Genomic DNA, 13,054 nt, shown 5'->3' with positions numbered 1-13,054 from the left:
GAGGTATGCAAGTTGTCAGGTTTGCTTGGATGTCATGCATTAGTTTGGTTCTATTTATCATACGGAGGTTTCTCTAAGTAGCAAATAAAGGTGGAGGGTTAGGGACTCATACGTCAAGATGGCATATAATGCAGCGGTGATATGATGCATGCTCGTGGGATACCAGGGAGAAACGTAGCAAATTATCAACAGGTGTATGAAGATAAAGTTCTGTGGATAAAAGCAACACTTTATTCATCAATCATTGATTATAATGAAAAGCAAGTTTGGAAAATAATATTTTACAAAATATAGAATACAAAAGAATTTAATATTTGAAAAGCACTTATCTTTCTTTATCGAACAGAGGTAAAATTTGCCAGAAAATGAATTGATTCGGATCAGATACGGATCATGAAAATGTTCAATGTAGCATTGTATACCTGTGGACAAACATTCTATCTATTTTTTTTGAGACGGTAACTTAATCTTACGGTGAAATCAATACCTTGAATTGAAAAGGAAACTCTCATCTTCGCAAGCCAAGGTTCCAATATGATAACGCTATCTACACCTTCGCGGATCGAAGAGATATTTTAGTGCTTTGTCCTAGCGATATCTATTGGATTTCATGAGTTGCCTCCCTTAGTAGGTAATGCCATCTCACCAAGCGGAACATTATACATCACCAAAAATAGTGGAGATAATTGACTTCAAAAGGATACTTTGTAAGTTTAACATCGAAAGTATGACTACGTACCAGAGGGAAGCCATTACAGATGTATTTGAGTGAAAGGTGTTTCTACAAACACGGACCGACAGTTGAAAATTGCTTATTTATCAGTCGATTCAAGTTTCCCTTGTCGATCATGTAGAAACAGTGTTCAATATTTGACCAACTTATTTTGATTGCAGGCGGTGGCTTGTCGCCGCATCCAGTGAAATTCACAGACCCGAAGCACATTAATATTTGCTCGATACGCCAAAGTGTAGGTAGGGTTATCATATCGGAACCTTGGCTACCGAAGATGGGAAACTCTGGTCTCATTTAAAGTTTCTTTAAGGTTCTTTTTCTGCATTGTCTATTTGTATTGTATCTGGTATCAAGTGTTTCTTTTGTTAGCTCTCTGAAATATTGTATTATGGAGTTGTACTTATCACTCATACTGATATTTCAAAATAACTACCACTGATAGCTTGCTTGATTACAGGATTTGATTTCTTTGTCACTTTGTTATCAGTTCCACAATTATCAGTTAGAAACAAAATATTAGTAACTCCGCTTTGTCGATCAGGATCACATTATCGTCTTATCCAAGTTGTTGGAGTTTAACATTTGCACCTCTGGACGGTCACATTTGTACCTCTGGACGGGCACATTTGTACCTCTGCGAACATATAAAACGCTACAGCTTTCCATTTTTATCATCAAGTTTTACAGAAGAAAAATCTCACAGACTTCCATCTACCTGACAAGCAGATAAAGTGATTCAAGAACTCTTTTATTTTATACTTACTGGAAATGCCCGCTTTCAATCATCGCATTAGAAACGGTTTCCTCAATATCAAATTTCCTAGTTGAATTAAACGAAAAACTAATTGTCATAAGCCAAAATTAATTGATAATTGTTTAAAAACATGCTTACTCTAGCAGAAGTAGCCATCATCATGTCTTGTATGCTGAATACTTAATTTCAAAGGAGATTTCGATTCACCAGGCAGTTTGATTTTCGATCTAAAAAAAGATATTAAACATTTTATTTCGGGCTGTGAATAATATAGTCTCCAAAATCAGTGTTAATGCAGGGATTTATTCGTATATCACATGATGTTGACGACGATAGGAAATCTCCACATGGTTCAATTTACCAGAGTTAAGAGTTAAGTGGTCTGTATCCGGACATCTGGGATGATCCGTCTGTAGGAACAACAGATATATAACATATACTAATGAACGATAGATATAAACACTCAGTACTTAGGCACACACATTATATATATATATATATATATATATATATATATATATATATATATATATATATATATAACGTTTACATTTCGGGTATTTATTCAATTATTCATTAAAATATTATTCATACACTGCAGAGAAAATTAGATATATTTTTATTTCTTATCTATCCACATATTACAATAATAATCTGTTGACGTGTCACAGAGAAAACTAAAATGGAGGCTACAAAACATTGCTTAGATATGCTGTATTGATATGCAATAATACAGTCATTGGTTTCATTGAAAGACTGGATCTGTGTTTTCAAACGGGTTTCGTTTCATTCTCAAAGTATAATTTTCTGCTATTTAGACGCGGTTTTCCAAGTAATCTAAACTCCTTAAACTAATTGGAAGAGGATTATTTTATATTTGGAAATACACACACACACACACACAGACACAGACACGTTTTGAAAATTATTGCTCGTGTAAGGCAGGTACGTCTAATTAAATTAACTGTAAATATTTGTATAAGTACCTATTTACAAAGATTTTCAGACGAAAATTTAGGCGATGATGGTATCTGCAAAATGAATTCCTAAATAATTATTTGCGAACCCTTTAACGCCCAAATTGGTTGTTTGCAAACTGTTAGTACCTCATTTGTGCAAAGCTGTAACAATTTCAGTGCAAACTGTGATTTTTGAAAACATTATATTCTGAATATATTTGGCTCCTGGAGTACATATATAAGTATAAGGTTATATACGTGTAAGTAAATGTAAATATAAGTATATGTGAATATAAGTATATGCAAATATAAGTATATGTAAATTTAAGTATATGTAAATATAAGTATATGTAAATATAAGTATATGTAAATATAAGTAAATGTAAATATAAGTATATGTGAATATAAGTATATGTAAATATACGTATATGCAAACATAAGTATATGTAAATATAAGTATATGCAAATGTACGTATATGCAAATATAAGTATATGTAAATTTAAGTATATGTAAATATAAGTATATGTAAATATAAGTAAATGTAAATATAAGTATATGTAAATATACGTATATGCAAACATAAGTATATGTAAATATAAGTATATGCAAATGTACGTATATGCAAATATAAGTATATGTAAATTTAAGTATATGTAAATATAAGTATATGTAAATATAAGTATATGTAAACATAAGTATATGTGAATATAAGTATATTTGTAAAGGTGAATATGTGCAATATTAGGTAGTTTCAAAAGACAAAATTTGGTTTGTATGCTAATGAGAAGGTATTCTTTTTGCAGGTTTTAACAGTACGTTAACACATTAAAATCTATATCATGTCGGGGAAAAGGGAGCTACAAGCCTTTCCTGTGGACACAAAATGAAGCTTTAGCCGTAACACCAATTGCTATTGAAAAATAAGTACATATGCATGAAATCGAATCAACCAATCAAAAAGTGAAAACAAAAAATACTGATCACTATCAAAGCAATACAATGCATTGGTATGAAAAACCTGATCACTGTCAAAGCAATGCCATGCATTCGTATCCTAAGTTTTCTCACTGTCAATATCAATGTAATTGGATTCGTATGGAAAACGTGATCACTGTTATTGCAATATAATGCATACGTATGAAAAGTCTAATTGCAATGTTATGCATAGATAGGAAAAACCTGATCACATTCATTACAATATAATGTATACGTATGAAACACCTGATCACTGTCAAAGCAATGCAATACTCGCATGTGAAAAACCTGATCACTGTAATTGCAATATAATGCATACGTATGGAAAACCTGATCACTGTCACTGCAATATAATGCATACGTATGAAAGGTCTGATTACTGGCAAAGCATTGTAATGCATTCGTATGAAAAACCTGATCATCGTCAAAGCAATGCAATGCATTCGTATGAAAAACATAATCACTGCCAAAGCAATGCAATGCATTCGTATGAAAAACCTGATCACTGTCAACGCAATGCAATGCATTCGTATGAAAAACCTGATCACTGTCAACGCAATGCAATGCATTCGTATGAAAAACCTGATCACTGTCAAAGCAATGCAATGCATTCGTATGAAAAACCTGATCACTGTCAACGCAATGCAATGCATTCGTATGAAAAACCTGATCACTGTCAACGCAATGCAATGCATTCGTATGAAAAACCTGATCACTGTCAACGCAATGCAATGCATTCGTATCCTAAGTTTGCTCACTGTCAATATCAGTGCCTGCATATGAAAAACCTGATCACTGTAATTGCAATGTAATGCATACGTGTGGAAAACCTGATCACTGTCACTGCAATATAATGCATACGTATGAAAAGTCTGATCACTGCCAAAGCAATGTAATTCTTTCGTATGAAAAACCTGATCACTGTCAAAGCAATGTAATACATACGTATGAAAAACCTGATCAATGTTACTGCAATATTATGCTTACGTATGAAAAACCTGATCCCTGTCATTGCAATATAATGTATTCTTATGAAACGTCTGAGCACTGTCAAAGCTATGTAATAAATTCGGACGATAAGTCTGCAACAGTAGTAGAAGATGTAGATCAAACATTTTCAAAGAAAGCATGCAATATTAATATAAAAAAAGTATTGTTTGAAACGAAGAACTCTAATTCAGGCCCATTTCCATGATCCGTATTCCATACGGTGGTGGACATTACTAACAAAGAATAGTTCTAGAAACTTGTACGATTCCACTGTTACAGTAATGAACTATTATTCTCTATGGACCACATCGTCCACTGAACACAATGGACACGTTTTATTCAGAGTTTCATAACAATCTGTACAGTAATAGGCATTGCATTGGTCACCGGAACATTTCACCAGACCAATGTCATGGAATCCCCCCTCAGCTGTCTCACAGCTTAGGCATATTTTGTCTTTCTGTGAAAGACATCTTGCAAGACATGGGATTTTGAATGACAGCCACGTTATCAGCTGTAGTTGCTCATTGACACAGTTTTCCTTATAAGATGATTTGATCTTTTGGCGCAAGAATTTCCAAAAACTGATTCGCTTGTGTCGAATTAATTTATGGAGATATTGAGTTCGTGCTTCTTCCTGTCTTGGATAGTAGTAAGCAGTGATTTTTCTGCGAGCTCGTGATGCACATTCCTTCATGAGAACGAAGAGGACGGCAATAAGATAAAGGACTATGTAGACGGGAATGTTCGATGAGTCTGGCATGGAGGGGTGCGGCAGACAATCTGTCAAATTCATTTCACCAATATAGCTCTCATTGATGTTTAATCCCTGAATGAGTTCTCGATAAAATTTGGCAACAAATCCAGTTCCATCGACGTTAAGCTGAAATTTGGAATTGCCCTTGTACTGAATATTGACGTTCCCGTGCCGTTTCAGGAGATCAAGGATATAGTAGAGAAGATAGTCAAATAAAAGTACACTAAGACACAGCAACAAATGCATACCAATCTGAGCCAGGCCAAACTTGCCGTGACCTATTTCCACTAATGTGATACGCCAAGAACTGGTGTCAATGTACAAATTTTTCTCCTTTTTCTTCAGTGGCAATACACAACTCAATCCACAATCTTTTCTTTCTTGATCCAGATCCTTGAAACGTTTGGTAATGTATATGTTGTCATAGGAATCACGTGCCAGATAATTTCGTACATACCAAAAGGATTGCAGAAATAAAAGAATCAATGTCAGGGATAGAACTTTCTCCAGGATTCTTATAAAGTTAACAAAAGCACCAGTTTTAGCTTCTAATTCTTCCTTCACCTCTTTTCGAATGCTTTCTGCGGATTGACTTGAATTAACATCGGCATTAAACTCTTTGGTTGTGGACAGGTTAACCGTGAAATAATTGACCACAGCGTTCAAGTCTTGTTCAGTTGTGTTCATTGCCTTTCTTAGCTCATCATCTGCAAGTGTTAGGAATTTACAACTATCTTGGAATACCTTCCTTACTTCCCAGCATGCGCCTTTGCATTTGTCCATTAGTCCAAAGACAGATCTATAGGAAAACTAGTTAAGTAAACTGTCATTATGTTACATGTGCTTAAACACTATGTGTATCATTTGAGCAAGCGTCACATCTAAGACATACATGATTCACTGAAAGTGTAATATTTCCATACACTAGTAAAATCAAACTTTAGAACACAATTTTTAAATATAATCGTTACCTTATTTTGAATGTTACATAATAACTCATGCAAGTCTACTCATTAGTTAAGTTCTAAAACTGGTGTACAGTTTGTTAACTATAACATGTATATGATTAAGTTATTATATTGATCTTCTAATATGAAACGCTCTTGCAGAGTCCGATCCGGAAATTAAACTCTGTTAATAAATTGTATTTAAACCAGGTATAAATTCGTAACATTTAAACTACAAAAGCGAACTAAAAGCGAGAAATATATTCATGCCAATTAGCTAATATGTTTTTAATAAATCGGCTGTGGATTAAAATTGCTCAGATAGAAATAAACGAATAAAATTAGCAACCAACCAAGCTTTCTTCAGATATTTAAATAAATATCGCCATTACCAGCATATAGTACTATGACCATTAAAATTGTATGGTAATATGATCGCTAACAGTGTATAACAATATGACCAATTTCCATTATATGCACTTAGATATATGATTCATTTATAGTACATATTAATATGACCATATACAGTGTTTAGTAAAGTGACCATCGACAGTGTATAGCAATATGACCATTGGCAGAGTATAGAAATATGACCATCGACAGTGTATAGCAATATGACCATTTACAGTGTATAGCAATATGATCGTTGACAGTGTATAGCAATATGACCATTGGCAGAGTTTAGAAATATGACCATCGACAGTGTTTAGCAATATGACCATTTACAGTGTATAGCAATATAATCGTTGACAGAGTATAGTAATATAACCATTGACAGCGCATAGCAATATTACCATTGACAGTGTATAACAACATGACCATTGACAGTGTATATCAATATGACCATTGACAGTGCATAGCAATATGACCATTGACAGTGTATAATTATATGACCATTGACAGTGTATATCAATATGACCATTGACAGTGCATAGCAATATGACCATTAACAATATGACCATTGATATTATGTAGTAATATGACCATTGATAGTGAATAGTGATATTACCATTGCACGTGTATGATTATATGACTATTGACAGTGTATAGTAATATTACTATTACACGTGTATAATTATATGACGATTGACAGTGTATATCAATATGACCATTGACAGTGCATATCAATATGACCATTGACAGTGGAAAGTAATGTGACCATTTATCAGCATATAGCAATTGTGTCAAAAGACAGAGAAGGGCAAGACAATATAGTATGCATATTCAGTCTGATTGCCAGAAGATCGGACTTGAACAATGCAGAAACAATTTTACCTGTAAGTGTATAATTATATGACCATTGACAGTGTTTAGCAATAGTTTTACAACTAGTTGGACCTGTTACAAATAATACTATTACCAGTTCCAAATAACATGATAAGTTATGCCAGTTCCACATAACATGCCAAGTTACAAACAACATAAAATGCCCAGTTACAATAGTATATCCAGTCCCAAACAGCATTATGCCCAGTTCAAGTAACAGAATACCTAGTTTCATAGTACAATATGCCTAAATGCAAACAGCATCATGCCCAGTTACAAAAAACAACATGCTCAGATACAGATAGTATATCCAGTTGCAAATACCATCATGCCCAGAGAAATAACATCATGCCCAGAGAAATAACATCATGCCCAGAGAAAAAACATCATGCCCAGAGAAATAACAACAGAGTAAAAAAACATCATACCCAGAGAAATAACATCATGTCCAGAGAAAAAACACCATACCCAGAGAAATAACATCATGTCTGGATACAAAGTGCATACCTGTAACAGATAACATCATGTCCTAGATACAAATTTCATGCTCATTTACAGATAACATCATGCCAAGGTACAGACATCACCATTCCCAGAACAAATACAATGCACAGTTGCCTACTTACAAATAACATTATTCCCAGATCAAAATACATGCCGATTTACAAATAGCATTATGACCAGTTTGCATAAATTTGACACTTACTCTGGATCCGGGATTGTGTCGCATATTGTTAAGCACTTGTCAATAAAAGGTGTTGCATTTTGAGAACAGTTCTGAAATTGAATAACTTTAAATTCATATTGTTATGAAGCTGGTAGTATTAATTGTAGTAGTAATTATAGTAATAATTGTAATAGTAAATATAGGCTAAGCTAAATATCAGACACGTATTTAAGTAATCTTTTCAAAATTTGAATCGTACACCTGCCATGCACAGAGAAAGGTCTGTGTTCTGCCAACATTTGAAATTAGCTTTCCACTCTTTTGTTTCTACTTTTTCTTTCGGAAAATATCAGATAAAGTGTTGTATTTATTATTAGTAAGAGTTATCTTCAGAAAAGTCATGTTCCAAATGTTGGTAATGTTAGAAACGTTCCGAATAAAGTGTTTCATTTCATAAATGAGATAGCTGTAATTTGATTGGTGATTCTGAAGGTCAACATATATAAGTATTCGTGAGAGGTTTTTAGAGGTGCTACATAAAATGTACAGTCTCTTACAATTGGAACCAAATGTACAGGCACTTACAATTGGTATCAAAAGTACAGACACTTACATTTTGTACCAAATGAACAAGCATTTACAGTTGGTACCAAATGAACAACAGACACTTACAGTTGGTATAAAATGTATTGAACGATAGCACTATCGTGTGAAGTTCTCTTTTCCAACTTATATTTTGTTTACCGTCTTCAAAAATGTCTTTCACTAATCTGTCGAAATTGCTAACAGTTGATAAAAAAGACATGTAATGTCAAACTCCCGATTACCCAGGAGAATGAAAATATTAATCTCACCTTTTCAATGGAATCCACATCATTTTGTATTTTTTTTATTTCTGTATACATTATCGTCAGACCATTCTTGACGGGTAAAATCGCTTTACCCATCTCATCCTGTAACTCTCTGAGGACAATTTTCTGCCTGTCAATGTATTCTGCAGCTTGTACCAATGGCTTTTTCAGTTGCCCCTGAAGGTCTCGTGCCTGATTTAGGGCAAGATCTGCAATACAGGACATACTTATCGCCACCTCCTCCATGTTGTGTTTGATGTTTTGAACAGTATGAGACAGCATAAAGCCAAATATAATGGACAAGATGACCGCACGTCCCTTCCCTGTGAAAAAATTTGGAACTACGAGTGCAACAACACAGCGAAAAAGCATGGACAAGGCTAGACCGACTGATATTAAAACTGTTACAATGGCAACTGTGATACCAGCTTCCAAATCGGAATACCCAAATGAATACCTCAGGACAAGAAATATCAGTCCACCCAGGAAAACACCAGTCATCGCTCCTAATATTGCTTTTGGGGTTCTGTTTTGGTCTTTGTCAGTTAGGAATAGTTTTCTACCTGTCTGGGTCAGAATTTCTTTGCTCGAAGAGAGTTTGCCAAGTAGTTCAGGTGGTTTGTGTCTTGCGTTTTCTTTCTTATTATCTACTGATGGTGTTTCTTCATTGCCATTTCTTTCACTTGATGTATTCTTCCATCTTACCCGTGCAGGTAAAAGAGGTCTTGGTGGAGGCCCTTTCGTGGTATCTCCTGTACTTTCCTTCATTGTGATATCACTAGTTTGTCCTTTAGCACTCTCGTGGACTAATAAGGAGTCACTTTGTGATGAATTTGCTGTGATAAGCTTTGAAGGCAAAGGTTCATATTGTTTCAGGGTCTTGGTTGGCTCAGAGACAGTGCATTGGGTGACATGGGACCCAGGGAATAATCCTACCTTTCCTGTCGACATGTTTTTACCCATATACCAACCATTATCATGTTTCTCTGTATTCATCAAGAGATCACCTCTCTTAAGACTGATATATCCCTCTGCTTCACCTTTGTAATCAAAGGTAGCTTTACACTGGGCCATCTCAACTGAATTCGTCCTTGTTAACTCCTACGAAGATAGTAGAAAGCTCCAGTTAATAAAACTTGGATCCCTTTTGAATTGATGTCACCAGTTTTCTTTGATATCAGATATAATTATACAATCCTTGGGTTGGCTTCTCTTATGATTAATACTTGCCGTAGACTCAGTTTCTTCGTATCACAAACATTCAATACCTGAAAAGAAAAAATATAAACTGAGCGAAGGTTTGAGATCTAGTGGTATAGACCTTCAACCTTGTGCGCGAGTCTGTCAACGTTTACTATTTTCAACGTATCTGCTATAAATAATAATAATTCAGAAGGAAAATAGAAAAATACTTGAATGCATTCTTAAAGAGAACTGAAAACAGGATTTGACCATGTTTGACAAATCATCCTGGCTCAAAGAACTCTCAAGTTTGTACATATTTGATGATTCTCCAATAAATTAACTACTGTTTCTAAAATCAGAGCAAAAATTAAATTACTTTTTACTAAAACGTAAAACGAATTATGTTTTTTACTTATCTGCAAAATGCAATATCGTGTCAAGCTTGTTCAAAATCATACCGATTTGAAATAAAATATGGACACTGTACTTAAAATATTGAAACCTTTAAATGAACTTTTACTAAAATTCGTCTCAAAAGAAGTTTACCATTTAACAGACATCATCCAGACATGAAAGACTTTGAAAAATTTGTAAGTGTGTCAAATATGGCTACCATTACTAGAAAACAATCTTGAGAATATTGCCGAATTTATGAGAAGGCATCCCGAGTGAAGGTCATATTAGTCCGAACAGACGATATCTACCCGTTAATAAATATGGCCTCTGTTATGAAATATAAGAAATTCGCAAAATACGCTTCTCTGGGTTTAACTAAAGTTGGCGGAAAGGTTTTTACCCAGAAGTACTTTCAGAAAAAAGATGCCAATCTGCTATAATGTATGGCCACCATTTGTAGAAATAGAAAAATATTTCAACAACTTTATCTACAAAGACCGCATAACGGAATTTGACCAACGTTCACGGAACGCACCGTATTATAGTGGTTTCTTACCTTTAATGTCTTTATTCTTCTATGTAGAAGTGATTGGATTTAGTCCTTGTGCTGAAGTTTCATGGAACAAAGTTTTACCTAACAAAAGAATTCCCTGTTAACGTGAACTGAAAACATGAAACTATTTATATAAGTTGCCTTTTATAATCGCATCACATTAAACTAAACAACAAGAGACGTAATGCAGCCGAATCTGAATCCGAGTATATCATACTAAATATGGTTATGAGTGAATCATGCCAAATTCAGAGTCAGACTGAATCCGAATGACACCACAGTCAAATTATACCATATTTAATCTAAACAATTGAATTTTCGGCTGCTGTGTCCAAGATCAAAGTCACATGACCTGAAAATGTGGATTTCCATTCTCCATTTTAAAGAAAAGTTTGACTGATCGGATTGTTATCCATCTGACATAAGACCAAGTTAAAACGTTTGGTATGGTACTACCTCAGTTGTGTCATTTCAACTTCTTGTTAGAATTTTACAAATAGTGGAAATTCTGGATCAGATATGGTAGTCATTACTAACAATAGAAAATCAATAGAACGACCTCAAAAAAAAAAAAAAAAAAAAACTTCAACAGAATTTGATAAAATTGCTAACAAATTTCCGCGCTCAAATGACTTTCAGATTATGCAAAATAATGCATATTTACCGTTAGATACAACCGTTGTTGTTAAAACTAGGGAAAAGGCACCCGTTTGAATGACGTCTCAAAAACTCAGAAAAGATGTTTCGTTTAAGATCATAAAAAAACAATATAGAAAACTTTATCTTTTTCAGCAGAATTTCAACTAAATTGAACGAAGGTATTAGAGTTTGTTTTTTATCACGGAACTCGTGATCTGGGGATATATATTCTAACGTTATTTTTTGTGTGTTGTCGATGTATGATGAAATACCGTAAAACCTTTTAAGATTCTAAGGAAAACAGTAAAGTGCATCCGAAACGGAAGTTACCACTATATAGTCCCTCAGATGGGCATACACCATTTGTAAAACATCAGTCTACAAGATATGAAGAAATAAAATCCATTATTCGAACGTTTATTGTGTTTATGTATGACGGAATACGGTACCGCTTTCAGTTCCTGATGACCAGAGAATACACTGGAAACGGAAGTTATCACTATGGAACGTGACAACTCTTAAGAGGTCCGTTTCAAATGCATGACTTGGAAACTATGTTGTATGTTGTTCATTCCTTTTTACACATTATATACTTACTATCATATTGTTTATTATATGATGCGAATTTCTTTTTGTTTATTTTGTATGGTTTTATATGATGTGTACTTTTAAAATATATTTTTTGTCTATTTCATTTGCTCGTATATGTTCTGCAAACGTCATTATGTGGTGTATGTTTTCGTGTATGCTGTGAAGTTAATGCTAAATCATGTCTTTTATGCTTTGTGTATGGACCGCTCCGATGGCGAAGTGGTTAGAGCGTCCGTCTCGGATGCGTGAGGTCGCGGGTTCGAGCACCGAACGAGTAATTTCAAAGATTTATAAAAATGGTACCAACAGCTGCTTCGCTTGGCGCTCAGCATTATAAGGTTTGTATTAGGACTGGTCGGCCTTGTCAGGATAATGTGACTAGATGGGACATCATGCTACATGTCTGCGGCATGATGCCCCAGTGCTAGACATCTCTAAAAAATGCCACACTGCAGACATCGTAGCGATATGACTGAATTTTTTTTAAAGCTACGTTAATTATCCAGATAACACACATACACAGATTCTATGATGTTCATTTGTTTCGTTATGTTTTCTGTGCTGTGCATTTTGTCTTACATTATGTCTTCTGTGCTGTGTATTTTGTGTTACATTAGGTCTAATATGCTGTGCGTTTAAGAAGGTGTTTAAGAAAGCTTCAGAAGAAAACGGCAGAAAAGCAAATGTAGAGGAGAGAGAGTATAGGAAGAGAAAGAAAAAGAAGAGAAGGAAATGCAAATAAAAGGAGAGGAGAGAGAAATAAATATGAAAGGAGAGATGAAATGAAAAT

General features: G+C 34.3%; 1 protein-coding gene across 2 annotated transcripts; it reads right to left on the bottom strand.

Annotated features, from left to right (window-relative positions):
* Nucleotides 1-3,066: 3,066 nt before the first annotated feature.
* LOC149781038 (DC-STAMP domain-containing protein 2-like) lies at nt 3,067-11,277 on the bottom strand. Of its 2 annotated transcripts, XR_016415203.1 has the most exons (5): nt 11,038-11,277; nt 8,904-10,168; nt 8,089-8,159; nt 4,131-5,968; nt 3,067-3,593 (listed from the first exon to the last, which is right to left on the bottom strand). XR_016415203.1 is itself a non-coding variant. In XM_089938169.1 (4 exons), exons 2-4 carry the CDS (start codon nt 9,972-9,974, stop codon nt 4,702-4,704), a joined length of 2,409 nt encoding a protein of 802 aa, XP_089794295.1. In that variant the 5' UTR covers nt 9,975-10,168; nt 11,038-11,277; the 3' UTR covers nt 3,067-4,701. The 2 variants fall into 2 exon arrangements, 1 of the variants encoding a protein (XP_089794295.1); XM_089938169.1 differs by having other exon boundaries at nt 3,067-5,968.
* Between the last annotated feature and the right edge of the window lie 1,777 nt (nt 11,278-13,054).

This window comes from Sinohyriopsis cumingii, chromosome 16, assembly GCF_028554795.1.
Source record: "Sinohyriopsis cumingii isolate HCF-2022 chromosome 16, ASM2855479v2, whole genome shotgun sequence".
Classification (NCBI taxonomy): domain Eukaryota; kingdom Metazoa; phylum Mollusca; class Bivalvia; order Unionida; family Unionidae; genus Sinohyriopsis; species Sinohyriopsis cumingii.
Note: the sequence above shows the minus strand (reverse complement) of the source record. Positions and strands in the feature narration are given on the sequence as shown.